The 24,129-nt window shown below is 38.8% G+C and overlaps 1 protein-coding gene across 1 annotated transcript in view; it reads right to left on the reverse strand.

Moving 5' to 3' along the window:
• The window catches only part of TEX15 (testis expressed 15, meiosis and synapsis associated), a gene marked incomplete at both ends in the record, with an annotated part of 41,108 nt that extends 18,011 nt beyond the window's left edge, over positions 1-23,097 (reverse strand). Inside the window, 4 exon segments of the mRNA XM_082680379.1 lie at positions 76-222; positions 3,617-3,854; positions 14,504-14,669; positions 22,959-23,097. Of these exon segments, the coding sequence (XP_082536505.1) occupies positions 76-222; positions 3,617-3,854; positions 14,504-14,669; positions 22,959-23,097 (690 nt within the window).
• Positions 23,098-24,129: the final 1,032 nt, after the last annotated feature.

Genomic DNA, 24,129 nt, shown 5'->3' on the forward strand with positions numbered 1-24,129 from the left:
TGTTTTAAGGCTTGTATCATACAGTGTGAGGCATGTGACTTTCAAGTTGTCAAATGAACCGAAAAGTTAACATACTGCTGAACTGTAGGCTTGTAGTTCAATGGTATCTTTCAAAGAGGGGACACTTCTTGACATATGGCAGTCAAAGTTAGGAGAAGGATCCAAAGAAACTTTGTTTTTATCCACTGAAGGCTGAATTTTCTTCACTTTTCCAAAAAGAACCTGGAAAAAAAAAGACAAAAAGAAGTTAAATAAAAATATACCATAATAAAGATGGTAAAAAAAAATATATATATATATATACCAAAACACTTTAAACTCTCATACTAGGAAAGTAAAGCTAGCTTCTTTTTTAAGGAAAGAAATTCGAATGGAGAGATAATCCATGTCCCAGATGAATGGCATGACTTATTGTAATTATGTCAATTCCCCCTTAAATTAAACTCAAAGACTATAGTAGTTCCAATAAAAATTTCAGAAAATCCATTTGTAGAAATGAGTTTTAGTTTAAAAACTTCCCTGGAAGACTAAACAAGAATAACATATAAAATTTTGGAAACAATTTTTTGAAAAAAATTTGGGTCAGAAATAGAAAATGATGGAACAGGAAAGGTGACATGCACTTCCAGATATTACATACTTTTTAAAAGAACGGTACTACCACAAAAAAGGCAGAGAGGGGAAAAAAGCTGCACAAAATAAAAAGCCCAGATAAGTCCAAGCATCTATAAAAACATAATATGATATTAAAAGCATCATTTGAAATAAATGAAGCAAAACCAGATTATTCAATAAATGGTGTGGACTTGAAAAAGATTAAATTCCTCTCAACCTATAAACCAAAATAAATACTAAACAAGGTAAATATTTAAGTAATATAAACACTGTAGAAAGAAATACAAGCAAATATCTAACCTCCAAGTGAGGATTCTTTTCTAAGCATATTGCCAAAAAACCATGAACTAAAAACAAATTTCACTGTAAAATATTCCAAAACTTCTGTACGCTGAAAACAAATGAGTATAAAAATTTTAAAAAACCATGAACTAATGAAGTGATAAAAGGTGGGGAAAAAGTGCAATTAATATGAAAACAACCACAAATTTTATTTAAGTCAGCAATTCTATTACTTTTATTTTTTAATATGCTAATAATTCATTCAAAATTGAAAACAATACTAAATGTAATGTGGTACCCTGTACTTGGATACTGGAAGAGAAAAAAACATTAGTGGAAAAACTGGCAAAAGCTGCATAGTCTGTATTAAATAGTACTGTACCAATGTTAGTTTCTTTTCATTTTATTTTATTATTTTTTTAAAATTGAGATATAATTGACATACACACTGTTAGTTTCAGTTTCTTAGTTTTAACAGAGGTGTTATAGTTATATGAAATGTTAACATTAGGGGAAGCTGGCTAAATTGTATACAGGACCTTTCTGTACTACCTTCATAATTTTTCTGTAAATTTCAATTTATTACAAAATAAAATGTTTATTTAAAAAAGAAAACAATAAGTGATAAAACATTATACACAGAAAAGCCTATCTCTCAACATTCACTTTAATGAATTGATAATGCTTATGAATCAACTAGAAACAAAGAAACGAAAAACCAAGAAACTAGCAAAGGATATTAATAGGCAGTTCACTAAATACTGTCAATGAATATACGCAGAATGTTAAGCTCAGCAATAACTATGAAAAAGAATAAAAACCTGAACCAACAACGAGAAACTCACATGTTATGACTGGCAAATATCTTTTAAAAAATATAATACACAGAGTTAGTGATGACGTGAGATAACAGACATCCCCCACAGGCTGTGGAAAGGAATGTCAATTAGTACCACCTTTCTCAGGACAACTGGGCATTTCACATCGAAAGCTGTGAAAGTGTACACATACCTCTGACTCCTAATTTGACACATAGGAATTAATCAATTAATTCTTAGCAAATAATCACAGGTGTGTGTAAAATGTACCTACATGAATAATCAAAGTAGTATTTAAAAGTACAAAAATAAGAAAACCAAGTAATTTATATTCCAACATTAAAAAATGTGTTGCACAAATTTATGGTAGAGTTGTACAGTGGAATTCTACGTAGTCGCTCAAAAGGATACTACAGAAGAATATTTATTTAATGACATGGAAAATGTTGATTTTATAATCAAAGAAAAAAGCAAGTTACATAATATATAAAAAATGTATTTTGGGGCTTCCCTGGGGGCGCAGTGGTTGAGAGTCTGCCTGCCGATGCAAGGGACACAGGTTCGAGCCCTGGTCCGGGAAGATCCCACGTGCCGCGGAGCGGCTGGGCCCGTGAGCCATGGCTGCTGAGCCTGTGCGTCCGGAGCCTGTGCTCCGCAATGGAAGAGGCCACAACAGTGAGAGGCCCGCGTACCTCAAAAAAAAAAAAAAAAAAAAAAAGAATGTATTTTAATGACAATTATACAATGCATATCCATATATATGAGCAGAAGACTAAGTATTAGGTATACAAAAAAATTGTGTCATTATTAATGGGCTTTTTGGAGCTTCTTAGTATGCTCTAAATTTTCTAAAATCAGCATGTATTATTTTTTTTAATATAAAAATAAAAATAAATTATGATTTATGAATTTGATAATACCTGAGGTCTAAAAATAATTAAATTATACCAAATGAACCGTTGGTTTTATGTGAATGTACATACATCCTAAATTACACAACTGAGAATCCTGCCTACTTACTGTGATTTTAGTAGTCCTGGCAAAGTTGCAATTAACAAAAAAGTATATCTTAACCAGTTTGTCTGTTGATGCTTACAATTCGACTGTAAGATTTTTTTTTTCAATTTTGCGTAATTTTAGACTTTAAGTTGCAAAACAGTTCAGAGATCCCATATATCTCTACCCTGTTTTTCCTAATGTTAACATCTTATATAAGCATGGCAAAATTATCAAAACAAAGAAAATATTGTACTACACTATTAAGTAAAATAAACAGTAAGAGTGTAGCAACTCTAGCTTAAGTCAGAATTATTAATACCAATGTCTTGAGGAAAGACACTTAGAACACTCTGGTATTAATTATAGTCTGAACAAAAGAGAGAAAGATAAGAAGGTCAATTAGGAGAGAAAAAATATACATTAGGAAAACCAATATGGTAAAGGCTGCCTTTGTTTACTTGAAGACTTTTATGCTGCACACCCACTGGAGTCAAAAATAGGGGAGGGCTTCCCTAGTGGCACAGTGGTTGAGGGTCCACCTGCCGATGCAGGGGACACGGGTTCGTGCCCGGGTCCGGGAAGATCCCACATGCCGTGGAGCGGCTGGGCCCATGAGCCATGGCCACTGAGCCTGCGCGTCCGGAGCCTGTGCTCCGCAATGGAAGAGGCCACAACAGTGAGAGGCCCACGTACCTCAAAAAAAAAAAAAAAAGGGGGGGGGAAATTTCAAATGATGATGATGATAGTAATAAATAATTAATATTTATTTTATACAATGCAACTTTAAAACATTAATAATTCATATTGAAAGTAAAATACAAAAAAAAAAGAAAGTAAAATACATTTAGGTCAATTTAAAGCAAACTGAATATAATATTTAGTATTTGTTTTGTGCTACCAACCTTAAAAATTATAATACTTTCTACAGTAATACTTCTACTGTGAGCAAAATTCAAGGCCACATCAACATGTCTAAATATATAAATTCCAAGAAGAGGGTTGCCTAGTATCTTCAATGTAGATGTTCTGGTACTTATTCCATTCTGATATATCTCAGCCACATCACTCTGAGGAAGTGCTAAAAAGCAGAAATGTTCTTCAAGTTCTCTGCCATGTCTTCCATTCCCACGCATCTCTGACCTAAAGCAAACAGCGTGTAATTAAATGAGAACATCAACAGAATTTTCAAGGAGAAGATGAATACTTGAGCTAGCTTGCTACAGTTATGGTAACTATCCTATGGTAACAAGTTAGGCTGAAAAATCATCTAAGGAAAGAATTCAGGAAATAGTTCAATAACTACTTGTGTAGGCCAATGGAAATAAGGGCTAACATTTCCTGAATGCTAATGTCCCCAGCACTGTTAAGACTTAACCGTTTCATGCATTTTGTCATTTTGTTCTCAAATCCCCAAGAATTGAATTACTGCTATTACTATTACTTATTGTCATTGTTACACACATTTTTAAAATGAGAAATATGAGGTTCAGAGGGTTAAAACTTGCCAAAATAGTAAAGTGACAGAGTTGGAAATATATATGCCAATTCTTGTCCATTAAGTTCTGGAGCTAAAGTTCTTATTTGTGTTACAGAGGGAAGGACATGCGTTTCTTAAATATACACAGAGAGGGACACATAGACAATACACTTATACATGGTCAATTATTAGGGCCATTCTCTATTCTCCAGGGATCTAGGTCACAACTGGGAGAAGCAAGCTAGAACTTGATTACAGGCTCCTATCTTGGCACTATGAAAATTATAAATCATTCTCAGAAAAGGTTATAATCTAAAGTACAGACACTGTTGAACTTTTACCCACATTCCACGAGAATCACTGAAACATATAAAACACCTATCCTTCTCCTCCAATTGGTGCACCAGGGAAGGGAGTTCTACATGGCCTGCTCAGGAGCAGCAGCAGCGGCAGCAACTGCCACAGCAGGTGATAAGGACAGAGAGGTTCAATCACTGTGACACAAGTGTGATTCCAAAAGATTATCAGCAATGGAGAAGCTACAGAACCGAGAAAGTAATGTGCATACCACAAAAGGAAAACTGCTCTTGAAAACCACATGCTACCTATATTTGTTATTTCCTGGAACACCACTCAAAGAATTTGTAAGTATACTATGCACATTAGTGTATTAATATTTATTTGCAAAAATAATTCACCTTTACAGTAGACAGGCCCATGGCAACAAAACACATGGCAACAATAACAAGCAAGACTAACCGATGAGATCATGACCATTTCTCTCAGTTCTGGAAATGTCAGCCTTAACTTTCAACTCCACTGTCATCATTTCCTGCTCTTGTTTTTAGCTTGACGTTAGACTCTATAAACCACTAAGATCTCCATGTTGATTGTTAAGGTTTAATTCTCACAGAAGAATTACAATACTTTTTTCTGTTTTCCTAATTTCTCATGTGGTTTTTCTTGGGATCTGGAAGGACTCCCACAACAAAAGCACAAAGCATGAGAGGGAGGGAGGAAATCAAAATATATTGTTGTAAGGTTCTTACAGCACACGTGAATCACATTATGTGAAGGCGTATTGTGATAAAGATGTATACAGGCATACCTTGTTTTATTGTACTTCACTGCATTGGGCTTCGCAAATATTGCATTTTTTATGAACTGAAGGTTTGTAGCAACCTTGCGTCAAGTAAGCCTATTGGCACCATTTTTCCAACAGCATTTGTTCACTTTGTGTCCCTGTGTCACATCTGGGTAATACTCGCAGTATTTCAAACGTTTTCATTATTATTATATTTGTTATGGTGATCTGTGATCTGTGATATTTGATGTTACTACTATGATTCACTGAAGGCTCAGATGATGGTTAGTATTTTTTAGCAATAATGCATTTTTAAATTAAGGTGTGTACATTGTTTTTTTAATGCTATTGCACACTTACACTATAATGTAAACATAACTTTATATGCACTGGGAAGCCAAAAAAATTGTGTGAATCTCTTTATTGTGGTCTGGAACTGAAGCTGTGATACCTCCAAGGTATGCCTGTAAAGTAAACCCTAGAGCAGTGGTGCCGTTGACATTCTGGACCAAATAATTCTTTGTATTACCTAGTCATCTTATTGGCTGAACATTATATCCTGTTAATGGACTGAGTAGAATGAAAAAAATACACCTTAATAAAGATCCGATCCAGGGCTCCAAAAACCTTTATAAATTCAAGTAGAAAATATTCCCTGAAGGTTTGCGTTAGTAATAATACTGTTAAAAACTTTGTACTTTTCAATGTATATTCAGAATTACACTTGAAAAAATTTAGGACTAAATATGATTTACATAATCAAAATTACCAATTAAAAATTAGCCTTTAGAACTATTTCTAGGTCTAAAAAGGTTTGTAAAGGGTTGACTTTCAAAGTTATTCAGACACTAGGATCTATGTTAACTTGTGAAATGACAGCGGCTCTGAGTTTCAACAATTCCATTTCAGAGACGATAGGTAAAATGAATCCAAATAGTCTTTTGTCTTTTTTTTTTTTTTTTTGGCCGTGCCACCGTGCGTGCCTTACAGGATCTTAGTTCCCCGACCAGGGACTGAACCTGCACTCTCGGCAGTGAAAGCACAAAGTCCTAACCACTGGACTGCCAGGGAATTCCTGTACACAGAATATTTTCAATAAATATACAGTTGGCTCTCTGTATCGGTTGGTTCTGCATCCATGGATTCAACCAACCATGGACTGCAAACAACTTACAATCCATGATTGGCTGAATCTGAGGATGCAGAACTCGTGGATATGGAGAACCAACTATGGGACCTGAGCATCTGCAGATTTTGGTATTTGGGGCAGGTCCTGGAACCAATCTCCCATGGGTACCAAGGGACAACTGTAAATGTAAAAGACTTAGATAAAACTCATATTGATGAGAAGTTATATAAGTTAGCAAAGCACAATGAATAGTGGTAGAGCTGTGTCACCAACCTAAATTCCCATGTGTGCACCATGGCAAGACCCTGCTGATAACCAAGGCCCTACAGCAGCATGTAGGCCCACATCCAGCCCTGTCTTCTGTCACTGGCCTGCACCACTAGGCTCACCTGCAGCTAGCCCTTCCACAGTGATGGATACCCCTGGCCCCCATCAGGCCTCCACAGCTACATGTCCATGGCAAGATCCAGCAGTCATAGTAATGCACACCAACAGCCAGGACCACACCAAAGCTGTCAGTGCACCTGCCATTGGCACTTGCCTTGATATCTGCCCTGGCCCCCACTGCTACATGTGTGTTTATTTGATTTCTTTTTAATCCTAGAATTCTAAGTATTTAATCACATTGTGAGATAATCGTTTAGTTACAGTAAATGCTTTTTGCTTCCATTTTCCTTTCTTTATTTTATTCACTGTAAGTTATCTTATTGTTCCCAAGAGAGTATAACTTTAAAATGAGTTAACATGTTACATTTTCCTTTCTAACATGAAATTTAATTATATTGCATTTAATTCATGTAAGTGTTCATCTAACAAGTGGATTCTTAGATTTTTTTTTTTTTTTTTTTTTAATTTTATTTATTTATTTATTTATGGCTGTGTTGGGTCTTCGTTTCTGTGCGAGGGCTTTCTCTAGTTGCGGCAGGCGGGGGCCACTCTTCATCGCGGTGCGCGGGCCTCTGACTATCGTGGCCTCTCTTGTTGCAGAGCACAGGCTCCAGACGCGCAGGCTCAGTAATCGTGGCTCACGGACCTAGTTGCTCCGCGGCATGTGGGATCTTCCCAGAGCAGGGCTCGAACCCGTGTCCCCTGCATTGGCAGGTAGATTCTCAACCACTGCGCCACCAGGGAAGCCCCTTAGATATTTTTTGAGTTACTAGGAAACAGAACTTCTCTTTTCCTTTCCTTTTGCTCCTCTTCTTCCTTATTCCTCTTTTTTCTCAAGTAAATTCCTCAGCATCATCTTCTGCTCGCAGATTCACAAAGCTGAGTCCACTAGAGCTGGAAGAGGCTGTAATGATCCTCCTGTCCATGAGTTCCTGACCTGGCGTTCACTTACACAGGAAAAGTCCCAGGTTGGCTATTGTGGGGAGCCCAAAAACCTTAAAATTCTGTGCAAAGCTCTGTGTTGATGTGCACTTCCCTGGGAAGAGGGGCTATAGCTTCATCAAATTCTCAGAGGGGTCCCTGACCCCAAAGGTTAAATAAGTATCACTGATGAGAAAAACAATGGCCAAGATGTCAAAATAGCTCATCCAGGATCACATAACTATGTAGTGGCAGAACCAGGAGTAGAAATTTGGTCTCTGGCTTCTAGTACAAGGCTTTTTCTGCTACACTAAGAAAGCGGGCCTAGCTTCAATTTTTATGGGGTTGTTGATATACAGTTTATGTCTTCTTTTTTTAAATTTTTTCTTTCTTTTTTAAAAACTTTTTATCGGAAACAACCTAAATGTCCATCAATAGAGGAATGCATAAAGAAGATGTGGTACAGATACACATGGAATATCACTCAGCTGTAAAAAGGAACGAAACTGGGTCATTTGTAGAGACGTGGATGGACCTAGAGATTGTCATACAGAGTGAAGGGAGTCAGAAAGAGAAAAACAAGTATCGTACATTTGTGGAATATATGATAATGCATATATGTGGAATCTGAAAATATTGGTATAGACGACCTTATTTACAAAGCAGAAATAGAGACACAGATGTAGCAAACAAACATATGGATACCAAGGGGGAAGGAGGGGTGGGATTAATTGGGAGATTGGGATTGACATATATACACTATTGACACTATGCATAAAATAGGTAACTAATGAGGACCTACTGTATAGCACAGGGAACTCTACTCAATGCTCTGTGGTGACCTAAATGAGAAGGAAATCCCAAAAAGAGGGGATATATGTACATATATAGCTGATTCACTTTGCTGTACAGGAGAAACTAACACAACATTGTAAAGCAACTATACATGTGTGTTTATAACCAGCCCTGTCACAACTCAGGCACCTGCAACTGGCCCGCACAGCCGAGTGTGTGCATACAAACCAGCTTGGGCCACTACTGCTGCTTACTCTGGTCCTCTCCCTAGTTTATGGACCTGGAGGTGCTGCTGAGAACCCCAACAGCCATTGTAACCTCTGCAGACCCCTGGCAGTGCTTGCCAAAGACCACACAAATTGTCGATGTTGTGGATCCCAACGGCCTGATCTACTGAGTTACACCACAATCCCCAAGACATGTAGCCACCACATGCCCCTCCACTTGGCACCTGCAGCACTAACCCAGGGTCACAGCACTCTCCGGCATGTCCCCACCCCAGGTGAAAGTCTTTTCTTAGCAAAATCAGTCCATAAAGTCTCTTCTTTAAATGTGCAGACACCTATGCAAGGCTAAAGGACCATGAAGAATCAGGGCAACGTGACTCCACCAAAGAAATACAGTAAAACTCCAGTAAATGGCCCCCCAAAACTGGAGATACAGGATTTGCTACATACAGTTATGTAGGTCATAAGTCTGACATGGGTCTCATGGGGCTAAAATCAAGGTGTCATCTAGACTGCGTTTCTTTCTTAGGCTCTAGGGGAGGATCTCTTTCCTTGTTGGCAGAATTCAATCACCTGCAGTTGGAGGACTGAGATCCCACTTCCTCGCTGGCTGTTAGCCAAAAGCGATCCCCAAATTCCAGACAATACCTGCGTTCATAACACCTTTCCTGCATCTTTAAAGCCAGCAAAGGCAAGCTGAATCCCTCTCATACTTTTCTTTCTTCCTTCATTCTCTCACTCTTCTGTCTTCCTCTTAAGTTTTTATGATTAAGAGCTCACATCATTAAATTGGGCACACCCAGATTACCCAAAATAATCACCCAAACTCAAGGTCTGTGACCTCAATCACATTTGCAAAGTCCTTTTTGTTAGGTTAAAGGTTGTGGGGATCAGAGTGTGGGCATCTTTGGGGGAGCATTATGCTGGCTACCACAGGAAGAATCTGAACTTATTTAGTCCCTCAACAATATTAGGAACTCAAGTTTCTTTTCCTTGACTCTCTACACTGATGTCCATAGCTTTATCTTTATCTCTGCCTGGCTCCTCTTATGGTCATAAGAGAGCTGCCAGCAGCAACTAGGCCTACCTGCTCCCTTGCCCACAGACACCAATAGAGACACTGACTTCACCTTCCCAGGATTTCTAAGAAAGCCTCATACCGTGTTATACTGAACCATATTGACTATGCTTGTACATCAGTAAACCAACAAAGGCAAGGGGAATGGGACAAAGAATAGTTTAGACTAATTACATGAGACAATCTAGAACTATTAGGGAGGCTGCAGTCTACTCGTTTGGTTCTCCTTTAGTCACACCCTTCTTCCAACACCTACACTTTCAAAAATGCTCATGCTCACACTGAGCAGGTCAATCCACCTCACAAAACGGGAACAATCCAGTCTCATCGAGTTACTGCATCTAACTTCAGATCAATGATGTGAGTAATATGCCTTCCCTTAAAGTGGCTCTGGAGGTAGACTCATATAGTCAACATCCATTTAGGCAGCATATGGTTACAAGGTTAAGTTACCTACACGAAAAATAAACTGGTGAAGAAAACGTAGGGTAACCACAATTAAATTTAGAGAAGTGAAGAATGACACAATGGTCAGTGTTAACTGGCCTTTGGCACAAAGTATATCCTTCTAGAAAGAAATAGCTAGGATTCTTGGCCCTCAAAATTCCAAAGGCTAGGAACCATAGCATGATCTCGTTTAGACAATGGTTGTCATTAGGAATTTCAGTCTCCTGGCAACAAGCCTCTGAGACCCTCCCATTTCCCAAGGCCCTGAATTTAGAATGGTCATTACCCACTGCATTACAATTTGAAACTATCCATTTCTTTCTCCAGACTGCATTTAAAATATATCTTTATTGCATTAAGTTGAGTAGTTCCATTTACCAGGTAGAAAATGCTTAAAAGGACGTATCTTGGAAAGGTTGAAGGCAACAGATTTGTGCCTCATACTTACTTCAGATTTGCCTCATACTTATCTCTTGTTAAATCTCCTTTCTTTCAAACCCATATTCACACTAACTTTGGAAAAGATGAATGCTTTACTTCAAGCTAATCTTGCAAAGCTGATCTGTAAAACTAGGCCATAAGTACAAAGGATTTTTTTTTTTTAACCAAATCTGAATTTTAGAGGCCTCTTGGATCTAAGCAGGAAATGGGCAGGGCACTTCAATATCCTGAATTTTTTTTGTACAAGTTCCCCCCAAACCACAGCCTCATAAAATATATGGTCTGTGCCCCCACATATCATCAACTTCCCATTTAGGAACAGTGAGACATCCTTATTGCCCTCTTTCCAAGTTAAATCCATATCTTAGAATCTTCCACTAGCAAGTGGAAGTACCAAGTTCAACACCAGTACCAAGTTCAATACCAGTTTAAATGCTATGGACTTCAAGTATGGAAAACCATTCAAACTGGCTTAAAATTGAGTTAACTTCTTCTTTTTTTTATACATTTATTTATTTACTTATTTTTGGCTGCGTTGGGTCTCCGTCGCTGCGTGCGGGCTTTCTCTAGTTGCGGAGAGCGGGGGCTACTCTTCATTGCAGTGTGCGGGCTTCTCATTGCGGTGCCTCCTCTTGTGGAGCACGGGCTCTAGGCTCATGGGCTTCAGCAGCTGTGGCACGCAGGCTCAGTAGCTGCGGCGCACGGGCTTAGTTGCTCCGCGGCATGTGGGATCTTCCCAGACCAGGGCTTGAACCCATGTCCCCTGCATTGGCAGGCAGATTCTTGACCACTGCGCCACCAGGGAAGTCCCGAGTTAACTTCTTACAACAAGAAATTCAGAAATCAGGCAGCCTTTATCAGTTGACCTATTCCACAGCTCCAGATGTTTTCAAGGATTCAGGTTTTTTCCATCTCTCTGTTTTGCTGTCATCACCTCGAGGGTCATCCAACTGGTGTCGTCATTATTCCAAGAGTGCTGCCATCAACAGGTTGAGCAACATGCTTCCTTGTTCACAGCAGATTGGCTTCTCTTTTCCAGAGACGCCCCCCCCCCCCCGCCCACAAGCCAATCTGTCCTCAGTGTGTCACTGGCCCAAAATGATTTAGTTCTGCACCCTCTCCCCAAACGAATCATTGATAAAAGTAGATGAAATTAAGCATGGACGGCTCAGTCCACTCATCTGGGGTAGAATGTAAACTGAGATGCCAAGTACAAATTTAACCACAGTGTCAAGATAGGTACTGACAATTTTTAAAATGATACCCTTTCACATAAATTTGAAATGTTTAAAGGTAGGTTATCTTAAAACAAAAAAGGGTCAAACTGATACAAATAGCACAATATACTTAAGAAGTGAATTCAGTTCTCTTTTACCCATTAAGACCAGCTCAAGTTCTTAACTCTTCAGAACATCTCTCAAGACTCTTACGAAGAATACTCAATCCCTCATCTATGCACCTACCTCTTACTATAACGTTATTTTATATTTAGCTGTATGTCTTCTCCACTGGAATGTAAACTCTTTAAGGCTGAGGAGAAAACATTCATTTTTCTCTGAGGGTATCAAATACAACATCTGACACAGTAGGCACTCAAATGCTCAATGAATGACTTAACACACAGATGTTTAGATGATTAACGTGTTTTTGCTGATTTCACACTTAAGAAGTGGTAGATGCAATGTGGATAAAAAGTGGAGACTGGGGAGCTCCCTGGTGGCCTAGTGGTTAGGATTCTGGGCTCTCACTGTGTGGCCTGGGTTCAGTCCCTGGTTGGGGAAATGAGATCCCGCAAGCTGTGCAGCACGGCCAACACAACAACAACGACAAAGAAGTGGAGATTGGTATCTTTCTGGAGCTACTTGCTTTTGCTGAGATCACAGATTTATAAATTCCTCTAAGGGGAACAATAAAAAGAAAAGCTAGAGGCAGTCAATGTTATTAATACTTTCTCTTTTCATCTCTCCATCCTATTTTTCTCTTCTGCTAACCAATTCTGATCTTTCCTTTTATTTTTTTTTTACCTGTGCCTAAGGCTACTTAAGGGTACTTTCCACCTTCATTGATTTAAAACAATGAAATAAAAATGTAACTTAATTTAACAGTTAAGTGCTCACTGTGTTGCCAGACTCGGTTCCATACTATGGACACAAAAAACAAATAAGATAAAACTCATAATGTAGTAAGGGAATCAGATAAAACCAACATAGTGTGGTAAGTCGTGTAAAATGAGTATAAAGTACTATGGGAGATAAATGAGTTTGTCTAATTGGGCAAATACCTAAGAAACCAATAAATCCTATACACATTAGTCATTCAGAATGTTCTATCAAGTCTTGTGTTGTTGGGTAGTTGTTCTAATTTTTCTGTAATGTTAACAGGGAGAAATAAATGGTTGAAAATGAAGTGTCAGGGGGCATTATGAAAAAGGACACAACTTAAAAATGCCTAATATAACCAAAATCAAGGAACAATGCAGGAATTCATTTTTGATCAAACTACTATTTCGATCTGGAAGGGGCAGTGTATAGCCAGTCCATTCTACTTTTGCTCAAAACTGTGATTTTTAGATGAAAAAATATGCCATCAACTATTTCTGTCATTCTCACCAATTCTCCCCAACAGACAACAAGTGGGGTAGCATGTCTTAGTCAAGAGGAATTGATTCTAAAACAAAAAAAAGAGACCAAAAACATTCCAAAATGAGTTCTAAGTGTGGGTCCATCAAACTATAGTTATGTTCTAAGTTAAAAATGCAAAATGGTGAAGGAGGCAAGTTCAGAAAATGAAAATGCTAAAACTGTGTTCACACAAGATCTAAATGTATTAAATACAAAATGTTTACAATGAGAACTCTGCATGTGCTCTTATTTTTTCTTACTAAGATAACATAATGGGGCTTCCCTGGTGGCGCAGTGGTTAAGTATCTGCCTCCCAATGCAGGGGACATGGGTTCGAGCCCTGCTCCAGGAAGATCCCACATGCCACGGAGCAACTAAGCCCGTGTGCCACAACTACTGAGCCTGCGCTCTAGAGCCCGCGAGCCACAACTACTGAGCCTGCACTCTAGAGCCCGTGAGCCATACTACTGAGCCTGCGTGCCACAACTACTGAAGCTCACGTGCCTAGAGCCTGTGCTCCACAACAAGAGAAGCCACCACAATGAGGAGCCCATGCACCATAACGAAGAGTAGCCCCCGCTCGCCGCAACTAGAGAAAGCCTGCGTGCAGCAACGAAGACCCAATGCAGCCAAAAATAATTCATAAATTAATTAATTAATTAATTAACATAATGGAATGTGCCTTCCCAAAAACCAGAAGGGGTACTTTTTAAAAGTGTCAGAAATTGTGGCTCTAGTGGAGTAGTTGGAAATAGCCAGATACAACTCTGCCAAATTAAAACATCAACTCAGTCTCTGAAGGACTGAGTCAAGAAAAAAAATTCCATTCTAAATATTTTAAGTGCTATTTTATATTATGCAGGAGGCACAAGGATCTACAAAATGGCTCCTTAATAAATGTGCTGATGTATGCTTCTGAAAAACTTACAAAGATTAAAAAAGAAGGGAGTGTCTGAAGTCTGGCTACATTAATGTGCAGGACTTACTAACCAAATCTCACACTTAGCTTTTTACTATTACAGAAGGCTATGAGATGGCAACAAAATAAGGAATAAAACACCTCTGTACTTATTTTCTTAGTAATACTTATCAAATCTCAAATGGCAGAAATAACAGATTCGTATAAAACCTCACAGTAAAAACAAACAAAATCTTAAACTTCCTTAGGTCACAGTAACTTACCTCTTAGAAGTAAAATTTTTTTCCAGCTCTTCATTGTGAATCAGTTTTGTATCTCCAAACTGCCATGAAGACTGTAGATCACAGCTTACATCAAGCCGGCACTGATTAAGAGTATCGTGTATGAAATTATACTCTCTAGTATTGGTGCAACAAGGTGACAAGTAAACTAAAAATAAAGAAAAGGGCAAGTGGTTATTTGTGTTTAAAATGACATCGTTGGGACTTCCTGGTGGTGCAGTGGTTAAGAATCTGCCTGCCAATGCAGGCAACACCGGTTCGAGCCCTGGTCCTGGAAGATCCCACATGCCACGGAGCTACTGAGCCGGTGCACCACAACTACTGCAGCCTGCGTGCCTAGAGCCTGTGCTTAGCAACAAAGAGAAGCCACCGCAATGAGAAGCCCACTCGCCGCAACTAGAGAAAGCCCGCGCACAGCAACGAAGACCCAACACAGCCAAATAAATAAATAATAAAATGACATAATTGTACATCTGCACAATCACAACTGTGTATCAATATAAGACACAAAATAAAAAAATATTTGGAATTTTCTTTAACCATCTGGAGGCATTTATATTTAAGATTCTATAACAGTAATACAGACTTCCTATACCTCGTATAAATGAAAATATGAAACTTGTTTTTCTCCACTACCTATAGGGAGTTCTTAAAAGTTGACGCAGATATACTAGATAGTACTAGAATTCAGGTGACTTGTTTTCAACTTAACATGTACAGACTCTATAACATACAGTGCTACACAAACCTGGTAGCTACTGTTAGTGCATGAATATTTCTTGAATTTCCCCCGAATAAGGCAACCTATATACTAGTAAACTGGTTATTTTGACTTGCAAAAATACCAGAACATCGCTGTAAACTCTTGGCTGACGTGGTGGCATGACTAAGAGGCACTCTTTGAGAAGACAATAAGCAGTGTTTTAAGCATTGCTATATTAAGTAGATGCATAAAAGAATAAAACCCTCAAGGAAGAGGACTCGGAGGAAACTGGGGAATACAGTTGATTCTTGTTATTTGGCGAAGGTATAGCCTATTAAAGTTGCTGCCAAGAGTGAATTAGTGAATACTGAACTATTAATCTTAGGAGAAATACAGGGTTAGGTTCCTGTCAGCCTCTGGTCACATTTTTGACAACTGGAATGCCATCTGCAGTAAGTTTGTTTGCCAACATCCCGGTAAAACAAGCCAGTCTCATCAGGGATGGAAACTTGCCACATAACCTTTTCCTGTATAACACTTAGCAGGTGTCTTTAAAATTCTCCCCCAGCCTCCTGTTCTGCAGAACCTGCCTACCTGCATCCCTTATCACCTTTTGAAATGTGTGAGTCAGCCAGCACTAGCCAAGAGGGACCTAACATTTTCCTGCCCCTGGGGACCATGACTGTAAGTCTCTTTGGCTTTTTGCCTCACAACAATGCTGCCCACAAGCTATTTATTTATTTATTTATTTGTGTGTTGGGTCTTCGTTTCTGTGCGAGGGCTTTCTCTAGTTGCGGCGAGCGGGGGCCAATCTTCATCGCGGTGTGCGGGCCTCTCACTGTCGCGGCCTCTCTTGTTGCGGAGCACAGGCTCCAGACGTGCAGGCTCAGTAGTTGTGGCTCACGGGCCTAGGTGCTCCGCGGACTGTGGGATCTTCCCCGACCAGGGCTCGAACCCGTGTCCCCTGCATTGGCAGGCAGATTCTCAACCACTGCGCCACCAGGGAAGCCCGTCACAAGCTTTTTATTGGTGGTCATCTCATGAATCTATAAATGTAGATTCCATCCTTTCCACAGGAAAGGAACCACAAATGTTCCTTTAACACTTTCTGGAGAGGCTTGATGTACAAACTGGCAAATTTCCTCTTCCTTTTCCTGAAGGTTCCATACTGTTGGTCAACAGCACTATAACTTACCTTACAGTGTAGTTTTTGTGACACATATTTTCTCTGTAAGGCACATCATAGACTCCTTGAGCTTAGGAACACTAGACAGCATTTCAGCATGATATGGTGGAGACCATTTTAAACGTAGACATCACCGACAAAAATGCAAACAACACAGCACTAAGTAGGTGACTAAACGGACACTTATTTATAAGGAGAGCTGGAACAAGATGCAGAGCTCCGTCTCATCTGGCCTCATCTAGGAACATGTGCATCAAGTGACTCAAATTTTTCACCACTCGCACGTGTCTGCAAATGACTGTGAAAGCACTGCTGCTGAGTACTGATGCTGGGGGTTACAAGCAAATTTTCGCAAGTAGGAGAATTTGCAAATATGGAATCTGTGAATAATGAGGAACAACGATATATATAATTTAAACCAATTTCCATGTATATGAACCTAATTAACATAAACAATAGTCCTTTGTATTTAACAATCAACAGAATAAGTTACAATGGCAAAACTAATACAAAATATTACAATCCTCTGTTTATCAAAAAAACCTCATTCTTCATCCCCTTCCCATCTTAAATTCTATTATTAAATTAAAATAAAATTAATCCAAGTAAAACTAATTTTCGCTTTAATATTTGTAACAATTTGTTACAAAGTTTGATCATTTCATAAGATATGAGATATGATTTTGTGCATGTATGCCTGTGTTTAACTTCTTATTTTGAAGTGAATATAGATCACACAACATTCTTATAGAGGCCCTGTATACCCCTAACCCAAACTCCCCGGTGGAAACATTTCATGTAATTATAATAAAATATCAAAACCAGAAAAATGACACTGGTATAATCCACAGTCCTCATTAACATTGTACCGTTTTATGTGCAGTTATGTGTGTGTGGGTAGTTCCATGCAATTTTATCACATGTGTAGATTCATGTAACAACCACTATAATCAAGATACACAACTTTTCCACCTCTCATGCTACTCCTTTACATACAGTCATACTGGTACCCCATACCTCTTCTCTTCCTCTCAATCCTGGAAACTACCAATCTGTTCTCCATCTCTGTACCCTTTATCATTTCAAGAATGTTTTGTAAATGGAATTTTGTACTTCAACCTGTGGAGACTGGCTTTTTTCATTCAGCATATTCCCTCTGAGATCCAACCAAGCTGTTGTTGTTCCAGTAACTCATTTTTTAAAACTGCTGATAAGTATCCCATGGTATGGATGCATCATACTTTAACCACTCACTCACTGGAAATCAGGGTGATTACCAATTTCTGGCTATTACAAATAAAGGTGCTATAAACATTTTTGTTTGGACTTAAGTTTTCATTTCTCTGGGATAAATGTCCCAAAGTGCAATTGCTGGGTCATATGGTAGTTGCATGTTTAGTCTTTTAAGAAACCATCAAACTGTTTTTCAAAACGGGGCTGAGCTATCTTACCTGACCATCGGTTGCATGACTGATTTGGCTTCCCCATATTCTCCCTAGCTTTTGGCATTACTATTCTTATTTTAGCCGTTTTAACAAGCATGAAGTGACACCTCGCTGTGGTTCTGATTAGCACTTCCTCAATGGCTATGATGAGCATCTCTTTGTGTGCTTATCTGCCATCCACACCTCTTTAGTGAAATGGCTGTTCGTGTCTTTGCCTGTTTTCTGCTTGGATGTAACGCTCTCTTTTCCCTTACTATTGAGTTTTGAAGGTGCTTTATATGTTCTAGATGAGAGTCCTTGGTTAGACTGATGATATGTAAATGCTTCCCCCCACTCGTAGCTTGTCTTTTCACCTTCCTAACAGAGTCTTTCACAGAACAAAAGTTTTAAATTTTGATGGAGTCCAGTTTACCACATTTTTTTTTTGGATTGTGCTTCTGGCATCATGCTAAGGACTCTTCATCTAACCCTAGATCCTGGAGATGTTTTCTTCTAAAAGTCTTACAGTTTCCCGGGATTCATTTTGAATTAATTTTTGTGTGAAGTTAGGGTGAAATTCTTTTTTTTTTTTTTTTGCCTATGGATAGCTGTCAATTGCTCCATGACATCTGATGAAAAGACTACCTTTCCTCCACTCAATATACCCTTGTTAAAAATCAACTGAAAGGAAACCAATTGAGCATATTTGTATAGGTCTATTTCTGGAATCTCCATTCTGTCCCACTGATTTAAGTGTCTATCTTTGTGTCTATCTTTGTCAATGCCACAGTGTCTTGATTATTGTAGTTACACAGTAAGCCTCAGTATTGGCTACAGTAATTCTAAATGCTTCTATTTCAAAACTGTTTTCGCTATTCTAGTTTCTTTGTCTTCTCATGTAAATTTTTAAAATTTATTTATTTATTTTTGGTTGCGTTGGGTTTTCGTTGCTGCGTGTAGGCTTTCTCTAGTTGCAGTGAGAGGGGGCTACTCTTCCTTGTGGTGCACGGGCTTCTCATTGCAGTGGCTTCTCTTGTTGCAGAGCATGGGCTCTAGGCACGCAGGCTTCTGTAACTGTGGCTCGTGGGTTCAGTAGTTGTGGCTCACGGGTTCTAGAGCGCAGGCTCAGTAGTTGTGGCACAGGGGCTTAGTTGCTCCACAGCATGTGGGAATCTTCCCAGACCAGGGCTCGAACCTGTGTCCCTGCATTGGCAGGAGGATTCCTAACCACTGGGCCACCAGGGAAGTCCCTTCTCATGTAAATTTGAGAACAAGCTTATTTATTTACAAAAGGTCTTGCTGGGATTTTGATAGAAACTGCAATAAATCTACAGATAAATTTGTGGAGGACTGACATCTTCATTATGTTGAGTCTTCTAATCAATAAGCACAGTAGGGCTTCCCTGGTGGTGCAGTGGTTGAGAGTCCGCCTGCCGATGCAGGGGACATGGGTTCGTGCCCCCGTCCAGGAAGATCCCGCATACCGCGGAGCGGTTGGGCCCGTGAGCCATGGCCGCTGAGCCTGTGCGTCTGGAGCCTGTGCTCTGCAACGGGAGAGGCCACAACAGTGAGAGGCCTGCGTACCACAAAAAAAATAAATAAATAAAATAAGCACAGTATACCTCTCCAATAACTTAGAATTTCTTTGATCTCTTTCATCAGCACTTTGTGGTTTAAAGCATAAAAATCCTGTATATATTTTATTAGTTTTATACATAAGTATTTCATGTTTTGAGCTATTAGAAATGGTATTATCATTTTGATTTTCATGGGTTCTTTGCTAGTATATAGAAATTCAATTTATTTTTGTATTTTGATTTTCTATTCAGTGACCCTGCTTAACTTGTTAGTTCCAGGGTTTTCTTCTTTTTCTTTTTTGTAGGTCCCTTGGGATTTTCTATGTAGATCATTGTGTAATCTTCAAATAGGAACAGTCTTATTTCTTCCTTTCTAATTTCTATGCTCTATGCTTTTTATTTCATTTCCCTGACTTTTTGTGCTGGTTAGAATTTCCAGTACTATGTTGATAGTAAGAGTGGTAAAAGAGAACATTCTTGCCTTCTTTCCCTACAGAGAAAACATTCAGTTGTTCATCATTAAGCATGATGTTAGCTATGGGTATTTTTTACATACTTTTTATCAAGCTGAGGAAGTTCTCTATTCCTAGTTGGCTGAGTCTTTATCATGAGTGATTTTTTTGTCAAATGCTTTTTCTGAAAAAATTGATATGATCATGTGATTACTATTATTTATCCTGTGAATACAGACTGACTTTCAAATGCCAAACCAGCCTTGCATCCCTTGAATAAAACTCTCTTAGTTATAGTATATAATTGATTTTATACCTTGCTAAATACAATTTCCTTATATTTTGTATAGGATTTCTGTGTCAAGGCTCATGATGGATATCGGTCCGTAGTTTTCTTTTTTTTTTGTATTACATTTATTTAGCTTTGGTACCAGGGTAATATTGTCCTGATAAAATTATTCTCTCCTCTGCTATTTTGTGGAAGAAATTGTAAAGAATTTGTATTAGCTCTTTTCTTTAATGTTGAGTAGAATTCTCCAGAGAAACCATCTGGGCCTGGAGATTTCTTTTCCAACAGTTCCTGTGGGTTACTTGAACATTTTTAAAACAGCATTTTGATTTATTTATCGTGTTTTTATAAAAAACTTTTAATTCTGAGATAACTGCAGATTCATATGAAGTTGTGATGTATAACAGAGAGAGATCCTATATCCTATTCACCCAGTTCCCTTCAATGGTAACATCTCACTTTATAATTGCCTTAAATACCTCCTCTACATATACCAAGAATCACATTGAAGAATGTCATACTTTTTGTTCCAACTGTCAAACATAATTAAAAAACTCAAGAGGAGGACTGTCTATTGTATTTCCCTATATTTTTACTCTCCTTCGTTCTTCCGTCATTACAAATGTTCCCAGCTTCTTTCTTTTGTCATTTTCTATTTTGAGAACTTTGTTTAGCCATTCTAAACTAAGATCTACCAATAAAAAATTCTTAGTTTTACTTCATCTGAGAATGTCTACTTCAGTTCTATTCCTGAAGAATATTTTTTCTGGGGACAGTTCTTTTCTTTCTGCACTTAAAAAATGTTGTGCCACTTCCTCTGGGCTCCATGGTTTCTAATGAGCAATCTCCTGTCATTCAATTTTTTCCCCTATAAGTAACATTTAGTTGCTTTCAAGATTTTTTCTGTTCTTAGTTTTCAGAAGTTTGATTATGATGTGCCTTGTCATAGACTTCTCTGGGTTTATCATGTTTAGGGTTTATTCAACCTTTTGATTGTACAGGTCTATGTCTTTTGCCAAGTTTGGGGAATTTTCAGCCAGTATTTATTCAAATACTCTTTCAGCTCTATGCTCTCTTCTACTTCTGGGGCTCTGAGGACAAAGACATTAGGTCTTCTATTATTATTCCACAGGTTCCTGAGGCTCGGTTAATTTGATGTGTTCTCTGTTGTTTAGGCTGGGTAATTTCTGTTATTATATCTTCAAATCCACTGCTTCTTTCCAAAGTCTTCTTGATTCTTCTTTGGAACCCATCCAATCAGTTTTTTATTTTAATTATTGTATTTTTTCAGTTCCAAAACTTCTACTTAATTCTTTATTACATTTTCCATTTCTTTGTTGAGATTTTCCATTTTTTCATTTGTTTCAAGAGTGTTTGTAATTGCCTGTTGAAACATCATTACAATGGCTGTTTTAAAAGCCTTGTCAGATAATTCCAACATCTGTTTTATCGTGATGTTGGCATCTGTTGATTCACCTTTTCTCATTTGAGTTGGGATTTTACTGGTTGTTGGTATGATGAGTGATTTTTTTAAATATCTTGGTCATTTGGGGTATTGTTAAGAGACTCTAGATCATATTCAATCTTGTGGTTTAACAAGCCTCTACTAAAACTAAGCCAGCAAGGGACTGTGCCAGTAGGGAAAGGCTGGGGGTGGGGAAGACTCTGACTCTTTACCACCAGGACATCCTGGCTCTCTACAAGGTCTCCACGGACACCCTTGTTGGGGGGGGGGGGCGCTGTCTTGTTACCATGAGAAAGGGGTGCAAGTCCATGCTCCTGACTCAGCCTCCACTGACACTGTGGGAGGGGGACAGATGCTTTGTTACTGGTGTGTGTGACAGAGTCTAGGCTCCCCACTTGGCCTTCACTGACTCTACTCCCACTGAAAAGGGGCAACTCATCACCCACTGACACTGAAGGGGCACGGGATAGCAGAGAAAGGAACGTATGAAGTTCCAAGAAGGGGAGAGGCACAGGTGGAAGGGGAGAGGCAGAGGTGGAAGTCTAGGCCCTCCACTTAGCCTCTGCTGACAAAGGTGTAGGGCCTATTTCTTTTTATTCCCCCTAGTGTTTTGCAGGAATAGCATGTTCACTGTCAAACAGGTTTCTGTCATTCTGGGATACCCCATTCCCAGTCCCTGGCAAGACAGAACAGACTTTTCTTAGGGCTTTTTGTGTCTGTAAAAGTTGGCATTCCTGGGTTGTGGTCACCCAATCTGAGATGTGGAGGAAACAAACAGAAAATCCAGAGAACTTAATGCTACATCACTCCGTAACTCCCAGGGTCCCATACTGATCCAACTTCTTCTCTCCACCATTCAAAGTCTTCTTATGTTTGTTTTATGTATGACGTCCAGTGTTTTTAGGTATACTTAGTGGGAGGGATAGGAGACATGTGTCTATTTTATTTTGTGTGGAACCAAAAGTACATGTGTATTTAAGGAATTAAAAGCCTGACTTAACCTAATTTTATGTAGAGTCAACCTAATTTTATGTAGAGTCAAAATAGAAGACGAGGGCTTCCCTGGTGGCGCAGTGGTTGAGAGTCCGCCTGCCAATGCAGGGGACACGGGTTCGTGCCCCAGTCTGGGAAGCTCCCACATGCCGCGGAGCGGCTGGGCCCGTGAGCCATGGCCGCTGAGCCTGTGCGTCCGGAGCCTGTGCTCCGCAACGGGAGAGGCCACAACAGTGAGAGGCCCGCGTAACACACACACACACAAAAAAAAGACGACGAGCATAAACTAAGAATCAGAGAAATGTAGTAACAGTTATGAAATAATCCCATCTTCCATAGAAATATTACCTTTCTCAGCTGTCCTCCTGATCTTGGGAATGGTGAATTTTTTCAAGGGATTGACATCTATACCAGTAACAAATAAAGGTTCAGTAGTTGAGTTCATTTTCCATGGCATCTTGTATTTAGCAGTCTTTTTCATTTCCATTTTGCTGGTGGCCTAAAATCAACCCAAAGTTATTAAACAAAAGGTCAATAAATACATAAGAGGCAATGGCAGTAAAACTATTTAAAAGTTATTACATGAAATTGAATAAAGATATATTTTTGGTCACACTCACAACAGATTTCAATCTCAATTTGGCAGGTTACCCAAAAGAGAAAATGAATTAACAATTTTGGGTTTTATACAATATAAAAATATTTATTTTGTAGTTTCTAATATACATTTTCCTTGCAATTTAAAGCCTGTGTGTTTCCGAAAAGCTTAATAACATCCAAACAAGAATTTCTGTTAACATTTGGTTAAGCTCTTGCTAAGTATCTATTTTTTAAAGTGTTTTTCCTATACACTTCTGTGAATTGAATGATATTCTCTAAATTAGAATCTTTGGCTTTGCGAGAAACTTATGAAAGTTTTAAACCAACTATTGCATGGCTATCCCTACAACTGATAGCCTAAAACAGTCACTATCACCCACTGGCTATTGCTCCACAGTATTACTACCAATGGTTTAAGACATCATATATTGTTATACTACTAGTAACATATTCCTTTTACTTCCTCCTCCTTTCAACCCTTTTCCCCAAACATACACACACATTGATTAACCTTTCCAGTAGAACTCATACTGAATATCAAAGGAAAGCTATGGTGCCCACACACAGAGAAATATATGCAAAGATATATTTTTCATACCATTTCATAATATGTTTCCTGGGCCTCCTGATACCTATCAACTGCTTAGTTCAAGCATTAGATCACAATCCAAATTAAGAGGTGCCAAAATTCTACATAAGGGTCACAAAGGAAAAGATTCTAGCGAAGGTTCACAAAGGATTATTCCCCACAATCCCCACTCCTTCACCCTTTATGAAAGGTGATCTTGCAATCGAACATGGATCAGAACAGGGAACCAACCAAGACCTCTAGAAAGAGAAGAAAATCAGCCTTTCTCTCATCCAGTCATATGGACAGACACTAGTGGTGTAGCCTACCAACAAGAATACCCTTAACATA

The sequence above is a fragment of the Grampus griseus genome, assembly GCF_964374135.1.
Source record: "Grampus griseus genome assembly, chromosome: 21".
Lineage (NCBI taxonomy): Eukaryota > Metazoa > Chordata > Mammalia > Artiodactyla > Delphinidae > Grampus > Grampus griseus.